This window comes from Topomyia yanbarensis, chromosome 1 (genome assembly GCF_030247195.1).
Source record: "Topomyia yanbarensis strain Yona2022 chromosome 1, ASM3024719v1, whole genome shotgun sequence".
Taxonomy (NCBI): Eukaryota; Metazoa; Arthropoda; class Insecta; order Diptera; family Culicidae; genus Topomyia; species Topomyia yanbarensis.
Window position 1 is genome coordinate 77,779,412 of NC_080670.1, and position 15,041 is coordinate 77,794,452.

The 15,041-nt window shown below is 36.4% G+C and overlaps 1 protein-coding gene and 1 long non-coding RNA gene across 3 annotated transcripts in view; both read right to left on the bottom strand.

Annotated features, from left to right (window-relative positions):
• LOC131677986 (uncharacterized) overlaps positions 1 to 15,041 on the bottom strand; it is a 122,362-nt gene that overhangs the window by 45,027 nt on the left and 62,294 nt on the right. The window contains exon 2 of one of the 2 annotated variants that reach the window (XR_009303515.1): positions 14,125 to 14,191. The exons of the other annotated variant lie outside the window; for it this stretch is intronic. This is a non-coding gene — a long non-coding RNA (uncharacterized LOC131677986). The remainder of the gene's footprint in view (positions 1 to 14,124; positions 14,192 to 15,041) is intronic. 2 annotated transcript variants of the gene reach the window in all.
• LOC131677982 (putative OPA3-like protein CG13603) lies at positions 1,531 to 4,099 on the bottom strand. Its single transcript, XM_058958095.1, has 3 exons — positions 3,631 to 4,099; positions 1,964 to 2,106; positions 1,531 to 1,910 (listed from the first exon to the last, which is right to left on the bottom strand). Exons 1-3 carry the CDS (start codon positions 3,939 to 3,941, stop codon positions 1,621 to 1,623), a joined length of 744 nt encoding a protein of 247 aa, XP_058814078.1. The 5' UTR covers positions 3,942 to 4,099; the 3' UTR covers positions 1,531 to 1,620.

Here is a 15,041-nt window from a genome sequence, read left to right on the forward strand (position 1 = left end):
TAAACGTGATCGAAACACAGTTTTAAACGTGATGTAGCTGAATGTACGTAACTTCAGCGAGATTAAGCTCCATTTTCACTTTTACTAATTGCTCCACTTCCTGAACTGTGGGTCTAACACGAGTTTTATTAAAGTTGATCGAAATCGTGTTATCCCGTAGCACGGGCACTTTTGTTTCATTTGGCAAACTCATTTCACTCCGCAACAATACAATATTGTTTGTGCACTGATACGATATGGACTGATTGTGCGATAGGCACCAATCAGCTTGTAGGTAGATTTGACTGTTTCACTTGTGCGGGATGTGAAGACAAACTGTTTCATCGCTATTGATAGCGACCAGTTTGGTCCACAACTGGAATCATTTCGATTTGTTCGACTGTCAAGTTTCCTTGTAAACGGACTACAGGTCATTAATATGCTATGTACATACGAACGGCTTGATCTTTTCCTTTTCAATTTTCACGTAAGAGAAGAAAGTTGTGAGTTTAAAAAAGACTGCGATCTGAACCTGAGGAAATAAAGCGAAGACTCAATAAAGAAAAATATTTTAGGCTTACAGGGCAAAAATCAGGACAAATCAAGCGTTTTCCTCGACTTCCCAGGACACCAGGACAGTCATTGAAAAACCAGGACATGTCCTGGGAAACCAGGACGTATGGTCACCCTATGTATATCCGAAAAAGCTAATCCTCCCAGAACTTTTTTACTGTCGAAGCTCTGCCTGCCAGACCCCAGAAATTTTTAACTGCCCGAAACATGCAGAAAATGCAATGTTGATTGAGAGGTAGCGTGGGGAATCCGTACTATTTCGACTGTCCTGATTTTTTTCTCGTCTGATATGGTCACCCTAGGAAACGTACAATTTTATTATAGGTTTCTACAGAGCGTCCCGCATCCGTCCTGAAAACATCTGGTCACTTTATTATTACCCTGTATTACCTGGGGGAAGCTTGCCGTATTTCCATTGCTCTATCGCCGATCTGATGTGCTCAGGCATTGTATTTATCGCTCATATGAGTAAATGCGCCCGGATAGTTTGCTACTGCGACAATAAAAACTCACATTTTCACACGAAAAGTTATTGGCACTCACACAACTTCTCCGGATAAATACAACGTGTTATTTCTCCGGATAAATAAAACAGCCGGAGAATGAGTGCATGAGTTGATCATGGTATCCTTCTTGCGTTCGCTGCTTCGTTGTCGTTATTCCAAAACACGAAAAAACAAGTCTATCATACTTCTTTGCCGCTTTTCTTTGCAATTAAGTGTATTTTTTGAAGTTTTAATTGATTTCCACGAAATTAAAATTTTATCACCTTCTCCGATGAGAAGGAAAAAGTCAAATAAATTTTATCCGGAAAATCATTCTCACGCTATTTGTGGAGACGGAGAATTTTGCGACTCATCTTATCTCGGAAAAGTTGGGCATCGGATAAGCTACTTCTCGCGTGAGTGAGAGAGAATTACAATGCCTGGTTAAGATAAACAATTGCCGGTCGAATCAACGTGAACATGATGTTGAGGCTTTATTATTGGAACTTCACCGAACTTTATTGTATGGTGTCTATATACAAAACATGAACCTAATAGTTATATTTCAGCCGCCACAACAAAACTATCTACTGTGAGTAGTTTTGTTCAACAAATAAATTAGCGCTCTCGTGACGACACCCGTTCGATCGGTTTCTGCTGCTTCGTCTTCATGCGAGTCGTTGACTCTATAAAAAACTTCGTTTTCAATCACATTTAACGCTTTTTTAACCAGTCCAGTGTTAGTACTGACGGAAGATTGATTGTTGTCCGCGGTAGACGTTAGCCTATCCGGGATGTAAAGAGGTTGCTCGGAGCTACTCTTCTTGTTCGTTAGATCGGCAAGAATTTTGGGCTTCCACGATGATTTAGATTCTGCAACACCGTATATTTTGAAATTCAAGCTATTACTATCTTTGATTACAAACCTAAATCTGCAACTACTCTTGCCATTTCCCGAATTTGCGTATCTTGTCGTTGCACCTGAAATATAAGTTCATTTATTGTAGCTTGAAGTTCAAGCTTCTCTTGAATAACCATTTCTTCCTTGTTGGCCTCTTTCCGCACTTGTCTGAAAAATAGATTAACGCAATTGTAACGAATTAATCGAACGATAGCAGTGCAATTTATTGCATTTTTGTTTCTGACAGGACAGTGCACTACACTGGTGTAGTCAGTACTACACTCAAACTAGAGTGTAATCAGTTTATCTCATTTTTGCACTACACCGCTGTTGCATCAAGAATAAAACGAAAACGCTTTTAGATAAGACAATTCTATACCGTTTATTCAAAACGTAATATCTAACAAATGTAAACAAACTGAGTTTATTATGCCAAATAAAAGCTAAGCATTGACTCTTTATCGTCCACAAATAATAGAGAAAAATGATAACTCTTTATATGTTAATTTAATCTTAAGTCAAAATGTCACATATAGTATACCAAAGCTTTGCTAGTATTTTGTAGATGTGATGTTTTGCGTCGTGATGTTTCTCCAAGTCGACTGTAGTTAGTATGTTTTTCCAATGCCAAACCTCATATTCGACGAGAACATTTCAAATGGGCCGATAAACAAAACTTAAACAATTCCGGTTAATACTTACTTCAAATGGACACTAACAAAGCTTTATAAATACTTTAAATAAGCCGATTCTGAAGCCTGGCTGTTGGCGAAATAATGGATTATCGAAAAGGCACATAAGCAAAATAACTTGTTTTGCTTATGTTCCCTTTCACTTCCTCTCAAAAATTAAATTCATATACACCAAACAACAAAACGGAAAAATTTGTTTATGGGCCCTTTTCTTAATGAAAAAGACTATACTTGAAAAGGGAACAAAAACATCGCAACACCAAGAAAGGGATCAAAATAAACGTCACATAATCATTTGCTGTGAACAAAAGGGCTCACCCGAACGCACTATAAGCTAACGCCTCGCCGAAAAGGGATTATGGGAGAGGGCACAAAACCAGTGCGATGTTTCAAAAGGGACCAAAACATTTATCTGCAAAAATCGTTCATGATACATTTTTTTTAATAAATCTGGTATATTATTCGGAAAAAATGGGTAATTTAACACGACATTGAGTTGTTTGGTCCTTAAATCAAGCTCCTGTTCATAAATGGGAATATAAAGTACGAGGTAATTTTTCATTTTCTCAATATTGTCGCGCTTATAATAAAATCTCTCATTGCGGGCGTCTGAAAGGCGCATCAAATATAGCCGCAGTTGCTCCGCAAGCAGATTTCAGTTGAGCTTTATTTTTCTGCCAGCTGTGTGCTTTTCGAAAGCTTCAAGGAAAAAGCTGCCTATAAATTTATATAGGCGGCTGTCACGCGCCTATCTCAATTGAGCTTTCATATAATCGCATATCGAGCGATTATCCTGCAAGGCACAATATGAGCATATTGTATATAATGCCTTATGAAATGTTGGAAAAAATATTGAACGTGTAAGGCCCGCTATAGCCTTCTGTGTGCTTTGTTAAATAAATTTGAAAGTTGCAAGGAAATTTTCGCACGCGATTTTCTCCGTTTGGTTTCTGTTAGATATGATGTAATGAAAAAACGCTCTAGAATTAACGAATTATACCTTTGATACTCCAACAAAAGTAATCCGGCGCCAATGGCAAAAATCACTATTTCGCCTAATAGATTTGCTCCCAGTTCAATAGCCATTGCTTCGTTAAGAACCGGTACATTGGTCGGTTTTCCTAGGTTCATAGCCCACATTTTTGTTTTGACCTCCATCCAGTTGTAGAACTGAGCCGGTGGCATACAGACGTATTTGCGAAAGAAGGGACTATTCTTGGCCCGTTGTTTAAGTAGAGTTGCAATGGGTTTTGAGATTTGCTTCATAGCAAGCACACCCAGTTTGGCGGCAGGAAACGCACCCACAACCATGGCACCGGTTTCGTTTTTCCTCGAATTGTTGCACGCCGACACCCGTCAATTATTTTTGAGGATACTGTTCAATGAAGCTCCATTTATGCAATACTTTTTGACACTGTCGGTAATGCAAATCCTAGGATAGGATCCGCCAGCTGGCTTCTTCTTACATTTTACTAATCCCTGTTGAAAACGACATACCCCCACTCGACCAATGTTGCCAAAATAGTTGTTTTGTTTCGGTCGTATATTTGTTCTGATTAAAATATTCTATATTATGTACCAATTTCATGCTTCTAGAAAAATCAAAGATTTAGTCTTTATATCCGCATTTAAACGATCATTACGTTTTTTTCCATCGGAATACAGCAAAACAAAATAATATATATTCGTTGTTGGACATTACGAAAAATATCCTCATGCCTCTTCATTTTTGTAAGTTGCGACTTCCGGGATAACTTTCTCCCTGTTTGCTCAGTACTTCCAATTTACTCGGTACTGGAACAAAGACAATTTTTACATAAAGTTCAAAATATTTTCATACTTACGCTACACAGCCTGTTGATTTCGAAAAGAGGCATTTCCGCATTATTCCGCACACAGAACAGAATCCACGATAACCGCGCTACCGGATCTCTCGGGAACTTCAGTTCTGGATAATATGTTTGATTTCGTCTGCCAAATAATGCCTGCACTTCATAATTACAGACGGATGTTATAGAAAGAAAGCGGTATCTCGAGAAAACAAAAAAATCAACACAGTTAACAATCGTCGTTTTATGTTTGATATCACAATATGACAACACTTCCAAGCAGCCCTTTAGTACTTTTAGTTTCCAAGCCGAAGGTTTGCCTATGTCACTTTCGTCCAATCACGAGCTGGTTCAGAATTGGTTCAAAAACAGAGGACAGAGCTGGCGGATCCTATCCTAGTGCAAATCTAAAGCGGACTATTGTCAATAAAAATATTGCAATCAGCGCTGCTTCAATCCGTCAATACTTGGGTGAAACAGTAGATACAGAACACTAGATTAGGATTGTCGCTGGTGTTCCCATTCAGCGATGCCATACACCGAGGAAAAAATACTATTGAAATCCATTGAGTTCTATGCGACCGGTCTCACGAACACTAATGAAGCTTCCTGGTTGAAAACAATCCCATTTACTTTTGCCGTCTTTGTTTATTATTTTCCACCAGCTTGTGATGTACACTGCAAATAATCCACATATTGAACTCAAGTGTTTAACACTTAATTTTGCCGCAACTATTTTAACACTTAGATCTTATGTGTTGGACACTTAATAACATACTTCCTTGAAACACGTTAATTCCAATAGATGCAACACATAAATTTCAAATGCATGGCACAATCAAATCAAATGTTTGACAAATGATTATTAAAGGCAATCCATATGGTAATCAACTGCATTAACTTGATTATTATACCATTTCTAATGAAAGACATGTGTATAAATAGTAATTTCTATATGGGGAGAACAATTTCTCGTATGAATACAGATTTAAAAACATTAGATATTTTAGTTTCATCAAATCTTTTGCTTTATTTGAATAAAAAATGCTTATAAACTTATAAACTACTTACAAATAGCAGACATCTTAAAACAAAATTTATTTCTCCACTGCTGAAGGTAACTCCATAATTTCGTCCATTTGAAAAGCTGAACGGCTGTATCCGAGTTTCCGCTAACACGATTATTCTTTGAAAAGGAAAAAAAAAGTAATTAATTTATAATCATATACTACATATCACTTACCATCCAAAATATGCGGTAGAAATACTGAATTATTAGTAATAGTTCTGCCTGGTTTCGCAAAGCCATGTGCTTCCAATTGATGTGGATGAGTGAACTTTTATTTAAGTGTTTCTACACTTAATGCTCCGCAGTTTGCGAAAACATGAATTTCATGGGCAAAACATTTTTGATTTAATATGCTGACACTTAAAATTGAAATGTGATGGCTGTCGACCACGCCATAGAGTGGAACATTTATTTTTCAAGTGTAATTTGATTGAAGGGCAAATTGAAAGCTATTGAATTTTCAATGTAACTTGGAACTTTAATCTTATATGTCGAATCTCTTCGAAAAAAAGTGTATACATCATTCAAAGTGATGGGCAAAACATTTATGATTCAATACACTACCTTCCAAAATTTAATTGCGATGGCACTTAATGTTGCCGCAATTGTCAAAAACATGGATTCCATGGGCAAATCATTTATGATTTAATACGCTGACACTTGAAATTTAAACGTGAAACATTCGATCATTTCAACGGGTGTTATATTTAATTTTCAAGTGTAATTTTATTAAAGGGCAAATGGAGAGTTCTTGAATTCTCAATGTGGCATGAAACTTAAAACTTATGTGTCTTCGAAAAAAAGTGTAGATTATTTACAATGCAGTATTTGTGTCATGTGGCGTGTACGTACAAGGGCCGTAGAAAAGTCTATAAGAACCACTTATGACTTGGCGCTACAAGTATTATAGGTATAGAATTCATAAGTCTGGCTTATGATTTAGAGGGGAAGTAGGCGATTGAGTCACTAACGAATTTCATAAGTCGGATATATGAATTTATTAAGACATTCTTATAGCTTTCATAGATTATACTTTTATTAGTCATTAAACCAAATATGACATTTAATTAAGAATTTTTATGAGGTTCATAAATATATCATATGCAGCTGGTTCAATAAATAAATATAATAACACAATTTTAATTTGTTTTGCTCGACATATATTTATTCTATAATAAGATTAAATTTACGTACATATTAATTTCTCCAGTATGAAAAAAAATCCTGCTTACAATCCCAATAGTTTCAGGAGTATCGGCTATGGCCAAGCTTCTATCATGTAACAAGATTGCCGACCGAGGTGCTGCAAAATATACACAAAAAATAAGGAATAAAATTTTGTTTTCAATAAACAAAAACAAACGCTTACCTTTATTCTTCACTTATTTTCAAACGAGCGCTAATTTGATGCCAGCTCCAAAAATGTTGTTTTGAACTAAGGCATTTTCACCATATTATTCCTTATAATAATCTTAACACATGCCTATGAATTCCATAAGGTAAAATTCATGTACTGTTTATGAAATACATAAGCGTCCTATGGAATCAAAATTGTGCAGGTTCATAAGTAGTAACTTATGAAAATCTTAAGAATTTTATCTTCAGTGTATGTGAAGACATGACATGTCTTCACTTTGAAGATATTTCGACATAGATCTTTCATTAGGGCTTAAATCGCAAATGTAAACAAACTGCGTTTTCGCTATTATGACATTATGCGACAAAAATACTACAAGATTGAGGTGAAAATTAGTTAAAATGGTTTTCAGTTCGATTTATAATTAAAGAAAACGAAACGGCGAAACATGCATTTTCTTCGAGATTTCGATTTAGACCCTTTTTATCATATAGAATATAAAGGCTAAACTTACATTTTTTGACAGAACCGGGCGTACGGTTGTTATTCACAAAATTATTCTTTAAACGGCGGTTCTATTATATAAATGATAAGCAATATCTACTATGATCATGTCTACTCGATAGTTGTTGCACATAAACATTCGAATATTTCGATATTTTCATGTAATTCGAAAAAAAGATGCACGCGCCCTTTCATTTACATTGGGTTTCTATGCGCCCATTTGCTGAGCCCTATTAAAAAGTATACTGTCAAGCTCGCCCATTTTCCCAGCCCTACCCAGCAAGACAGAGTCAGTTTAGCCCATTTACCGCGCCCTTCTGAAAATTATGTACCTGTGTAGCCCTTCCGCAAATGATGGTTACTGAAGGGCGAAATCACGACTGGGATGCAAATTGGGCGTAAGCATTTTTTTAGTTTCTACCCACTAAAAGCACATAGGAATTAAATTCTTTGTTATATTGTCATAAGGTTTAACCAAAGATGCTTCCGGAAAAACATGGTCATAAAGTAATTTATACCTACAATAAAAACTACATTTAGAAAAGCATCGCCGAATATTGAAACTGATTTTTCTCCATTTGAGTACATTACGACTTAGGCCCTAATGAAATATCTGTATCGATTTGAAAGGTTGTGAAGACGGGTTTTTCATTTTGAAGACAAATTTGTTTCGGTTGTCTGACCAATTTCTGGCAGAATTCTGGCTCAAAAGCTAAAACCGATTCAGAATCCTGGTCGGTAAGGACAAATGGAAATTTTTCATGAAATGTGAAGACATATGAAAAATATACATGGTATCCCTGTTCCCATTGTTTTCGTCTCGGAACATGTTTGTTTTGCTTTCGGTATATATCTGTCAAGGTATCGAAAATCTCTCTAGTAAAAGTCTTTGGTCCGCATTTTTGGTACACGCAGAAAAATATGGCCTGCTTGTAACCACAAACTGTTTAGTTGAACTTCAAATTAGTAAAATGCAGAGTTTACCTTTTTCAGTACAGGCACAGAGAACAGACATCCATGATCGAAAAAAAAATATTTAAAAAACGTGTGTAAACATTCGATTTAATATACGATAAACACTAGCGCCGCCAAACCAACCTATCCCAACTACCCGTCATTCCGAAATCGGTTCGAAATCCTGCATGGATTCAGTATGGAATCTTGCTCAAAGAAAATAACCGATTCCGACCCTATCGGTTGATGCATTTGAGCTGGAATTCATGCTGGAAGTCCGAACCGGTCCCGGACTAGTTTGACTGGGTAGAGGAATAACCGCTGTCAATCCTGTCGAGCTCAGTCACACAAAAACATGACGACAGTAGCGCACCTGGTTTGGATATCCCAACTACCTTCGAAACCGTTAGAGAATTTACACAAGTTGAATGCTGAAGATGGACGTCTGTTCTCTGTGATTAATCGTTGCTTCAACAACAGAATATTGTTGAACTAATCGTCACAGAGAACAGACATCCATGAACGAACAAAAATATTTAAAAAAGCGTGTGTAAACATTTGAATTAATATACGAAAAACACTAGCGCCGCCACACCAACCTATCCCAACTATCCGTCAAATCGATTCCGGAACCGGTTCGAAATCCTGGATGGATTCAGCATGGAATCTTGCTCAAAGAAAACAACCTATTCCGACCCTATCGGTTGACGCATTTGAGCTGAAATTCATGCTGGAAGTCCGAATCGGTTCCGGACTAGTTTGACTGGGTAGAGGAATAACCGTTGTCAATTTTGTCGCACTCGGCCACAAAAAAAACATGACGACAGTAGCGCACCTGGTTTAGATATCCAAACCACCATCGAAACCGTTAGAGATTTTTCACAAGTTGAATGCTGAAGATGGACATCTGTTCTCTGTGTAATCGTGTTCACATCATTCGATCAATAACACAGTGTCGATCGTCTCAACCATTGTATTGTTGATTCAACCGATAATGTGATTAAAATCTAAAAACGTCAAAACTAGAATTTATTGTAGAAATAACAAAATTATGAATGGCATCAATTAATGAATATTATTAGCCCTGAGACAATAATAATTATTATTGAATTTGAACCAGAATATTGTTATATCTACACGCCGAAAAAAATAGTAAAAATAAACAAATTTTGGTTTTAAATAACAATTTTTCCGTTTGATATAGTGACAAACAAAATTCAGGTTTGATTTAATCAATACTGTTGGTTGAAATTACCAACAAATTCATTTGTTGGCTTTTCAGTTATTTCCACAAATATATCGTTTGAAACAACAAAATCATGATAAGTTTAACCAAACAAACAAGTTCGAAGAAACAAAAACAAATCTTTTGTATTAACCAAAGGAGAAAACAACTCAAATTTAGTTGAAATTAAACAAAGATTCTGTTGATTTTTAACAAAGGGATCAGTTAGATCTAACAATTTTATTTTGATTCAACAATGTTTCTATTTAAAATGTAAACAGAAGTATTTGTTGAACTACACCAAATACATGCTTTCGAAAAACGCCCATTTCAGTTTGAAACAGCCCTGTCAAAAAAAAAATGCGGACGAACATGGTCAGGCGATTTAAAAAGTTTGACGTTTGACTCAACTCGCCTGTGCTAATTGCCCCTCGGAACAAATGCAATTTGCAAATGCGATTTAAAGGCAATTTCAATACTTAGACAAATTTTCTGGCGGCTGAAATGGACTTGGTTGTTTTTCGCGCTTTTCAAACATGGCAGTTCATGTTTGGTTTAAGCTTAAAATTGTTTTTTGAGCAATTGGTGTGTTTTCATTTGCACTTTGTTTGTCTAGTGCACTTCATTTAGCCAAGTGAATGCGGAAAATTGTGGAATAGTGTGTATGTATAGTAGAACAGGATCTCTGAGCTAAAGTCTTAATGAACGTCAGATTGTGATAAGTTTTGAAGTGCAATACCAATTTCACCATTGATTCTTCCTATAATTTGGTGGTGATTACCTAGTATATTGGTAAGTATATGTGAGTAGATAATAAATCCGAAAATAAGCATTATTTTTAATTTTCATATTGGGCAATTAAGGGCGATAAAATGGCGCGTTCCGTGGGCGATTTGGAGACGATTTAAGGACGGCGAAAATGAAACAACGATAAACAAAACAGAATCGGTGAGGCGAATCTGCCTGCCATAACTGGAAGGAGTATAGCTGAATTCTGGCAGCGCCATTTTGATAATTTTGACAGCTGCCGGAATCCTGACGGATTTTTGCTGGCTGCCCGTTTTTCTTCCAAGCGGGAAATGTTGCAATTGATAATGAAACATATTTGTATGTTCCTGCAATCCAAGACGCTTCGACAAAATTAGCGAACTTTTGGCGAAAAAATTAGGGTATGGTGTTTCCAGCTTTACTAAAAAGTTTTGTTTTGAAAAGTTGTAGCTCAAAAGGTGGTTTAAAAATCAACCATGTATTCTTGTAACTTATTATTCAAAGTGTCTGGATAAATCTGGACAAATTCCTTGAAATCTGGATCAGACAAACAAAAATCTGTATGTCAGGATGAAGCTTAACCCATTCATGCCCATGTTGTTTGTGGACAACAACGTTTTTAAACAGCTATAACTTTTGATTGAGGCGAGATTTGCTCCCAAAAACAAGTAAGGCTCATTAATGTGATTATTGCCTTTAATTTGAGCATTAATAGTAACAAGGATCAGCTCTAGAACTGAAGTTATTGCAATTAGTCTGGTTGGATTCCGATGGAGCAGTGCTGCCAGGGACAGTTTACGTTGACGACGGAAAATGATTTTTTTATATATCTTCGTTATGGTGCAATATTATTGAAAACTGATAAAACTTATCAATTTAGACTGTAGTTGGTTACGTTTTCCACGTAATTGGACTATTGTAATTATTTTAGGAGAATTGTATTGAGCATTAGAAGGTAAAAATTGACAAGCTTCTAGCACTGCCATGGAAGCACCTCTCTTTATGAAAATAGGCTTTTCGTGTTTCTTGACCCCATAAAAATAGTTTTGAAACCCTACATGCACTAGAAAAAAGTTGGGCATGAAAGGGTTAATTGTCTGGAAGAATCCAGATAAATCTGGAAGGTTGGCACCCCTGGAATGGAGTCAGTATGGTTTCCAACTCAAATGCAACAGTCGATTCCGACTCAATCGGTTTCAGAATCGGTTGTTGCATTTGAGCTGGAATCCATACTGGGGCGACATTATGGAACCACCCTCTAAGAACGGTTGGTTTCAAAATTGTCCAATGAAGGACGTTCGTTGGACCAATTTGGACAACGTCCAAATAACCGTTCAACGAACGTCCATCGTTGGACCCGTGTTGAACGATTTTGAAACAATTTTTTGGACTTCTCAGTGGGCATTTCGAATCGAATTTTTCATACAAGCTTGCATACAATAAACCTTTCGTTTCGAGATGCATAATGTCACACGAGGGGCGACTCACTCTAGTATTTTCGATTCAGGCTAACGTATTGAGAGACGTATTTGTGTATTTTTCACGAAATGACATGTATTTTGTGTATTGATGAGTATTGGTTATTTCTTTCATAATTCTTACGTATTAGCGCATTACAAACGTATTTGTGTATTGTTCACGAAATGCAATGTATTATGCGTATTAGTGAATTGTTTCATAATTCTTATGGATTTGTGTACTAAAACGTACAATTGTATGCACGCATTGTATTTTTGTTGAATAATCAATTGAAACCGAATGTTACTGAATTTTGACGTTTAAATGTTATTGTAGAATGCAACTAGAATAATTTCATAAACGCAAATAATAAAATTAGTACAAATGGAATTACTAGTGACTTTTCAAGATTAACGAACAATTAAGCATTATGCCAAATTTTATTATTTAGAGAATTAGAATTTCTAATTAGACTTACCCAATGGTAATTTTTGAGCAACGCGGTATTATATTTAATCACTGCAGTATTATGTAAATTTATTTCAAAAATTGAGATGGTTCTCAGTAAAATTGAGATGCTCCTAAGTAAAATCAGCCGAAATTCCTACTGGTTGTACTAGACTCGGTTGTGTCACTAGAGCCTGAATTCTGGCAGAATCCAGCCGGAATTCCAACTGGACTTAGAGTTATGGCTGAACTCATTCCTGCAAGTTGATCGGATGCGACTCGTAATTCGGATTCTTGTGTTTTGTATTATTTTTTATTATTTTAATTATAGAGGTTTTAACCTTAGTGTCATTCGCCTCTTTTCTGGTTAGAGTAATCTCTTGTGGAAAAATCTCTAACCCTATGTGCGTGGTTGGGAATCGAACCCAGGTGAGCTGCGTACAATCTTGTGCTTTGCATTCTCAATTCATCGAGCGTTGGTTTCGATTCTATTCCCCCAACGAGTGTTGATTTATAATGCAACCTATATATCTAAACAAAATGATCAATCGCAATGTAAACTTCGAACTTGCAAGATTTTAGAGCTTCACTATTTAGGGTAAACATTAAACCATTGTTTATGTCGATAAAATGAGCGAATTCTTGATCAAAAATTTCCTACTGATGCTGGTAGGAAGTTTCGGATTTGCCTATGTTCACGTCCCCTGGGAGTATTTTCAAATGTACGGGATGTTTATTTCCATTAAAGATTATGTGATTGTTCCTCTGAATCAAACTAACAAGAATTCTGATTGATTTCTGCCTACTTGTCATTCTAATGATTCACCGATTCTGAGTCCGTTTGCTGGGAGTCCCAATTCCAAGAAAAGTAAACAATCTAGCTTGAAAAAAAACATACGCTATGTCATAATAAGAAATATACTGAATTAGTTTCATTTGGCATGAAATTAATGTAATATTTGAATGGCTTGTATCAACAGTGTATTATTTGACGAATTGGATTGTTATCGACGCATTGAAAAATATTTCCGGTACTAACGTATTTTTGTGTATTAGCGTATTTTCGACGTATTGAAAAATTCTTCCAGAAGTAACGTATTTTAGTGCATTAGTGTATTTTCGGCGTATTAAATGTATTAAGGTGTATTGAAGCATTTCTCGTGTATTTTTTCAATTGAATATTTTCAATTCACTTTGAATGGGGAGTGAATTGCCCCTCGATGTCACCCCTGGTTCCATTCAGGATTCCGAATCAAATTCCAAATGGTTTCACCGGGTAGTAGCGACATCTAGTGATAAATAGCTAATAGCTAAACTAAACAGCGCCACCTTTATTTCAGATATGTAAGCGTGCGAATTAAACCACCAAAATTTAACCACCATTTTTTTCAAATTCAAAGATGAATTAATTTTGATAAAACTAATAACACAGAGAACAGACGTCCATCTTCAGCATTCAACTTGTGTAAAATCTCTAACGGGTTCGAAGGTAGTTGGGATATCCAAGCCAGGTGCGCTACTGACGTCATGTTTTTGTGTGGCTGAGTTCGACAGAATTGACAGCGGTTATTCCTCTACCCAAACTAGTCCGGAACCGGTTCGGACTTCCAGCATGAATTCCAGCTCAAATGCATCAACCGATAGAATCAGAATCGGTTGTTTTCTTTGTGCAAGATTCCATACTGAATCCATGCAGGATTTCGAACCGATTCCGGAATGGATTTGACGGGTAGTTGGGATAGGTTGGTTTGGCGGCGCTGGTGTTTATCGTATATTAATTCAAATGTTTACACACGTTTTTTAAATATTTTTGGTCGATCATGGATGTCTGTTCTCTGTGATGTGACTGTCAATATATTTAAATTATGATAATATTTACTTACCCAGAGAGCATCCTTGACGTCAGTACAATTGTAGCACTAGCCCTGGCCTGTTACTGCGTTGTCAAGCCTGTGGAAATACAAATTTTACATTTAGTAAAGGAATTGTGCTTTTGCCTTGCTTGTCTTACTTACATGTATGCACAAGACAAATACGTACCGTGCATAGAATACACACACAAAATACACGATACATGCTGATTTGGTACTATGCAAGACCAACATAAAATCAAATTTTATTGAAGTAAAAATAATGTTGTTGGTTCAACAATAAAATAATGTATATTTAAAAATCGATGTGTTTTGAATCAATAATAGAGTGATGATTCAAATTAAAAAATCATTTTGTTGGTTTAAGCACAGAGAACAGACATCCATGATCGAACAAAAATATTTAAAAAACGTGAGTAACCGTTTGAATTAATATACTAAAAACACTAGCGCCGCCAAACCAACCTATCCCAACTATCCGTCAAATCGATTCCGGAACCGGTTCGAAATCCTGGATGGATTCTGCATGAAATCTAGCTCAAAGAAAACAACCGATTCCGACTCTATCAGTTGACGCATTTGAGCTGGAATTAATGCTGGAAGTCCGAATCGGTTCCGGACTAGTTTGACTGCCCACTGAGACGTCCAAATAATTGTTTCAAAATCGTTCAACACGGGTCGAACGATGGACGTTTGTTGAACTGTTATTTGGACGTTGTTCAAATTGGTCCAACGAACGTCATTCATTGGACGATTTTGAAACCAACCGTTCTTAGAGGGTGGGTAGAGGAATAACCGTTGTCAATTCTGTCGCACTCAGCCACAAAAAAACATGACGACAGTAGCGCACCTGTTTAGATATCCAAACTACCTTCGAAACCGTTAGAGATTTTACACAAGTTGAATGCTGAAGATGGACGTCTGTTCTC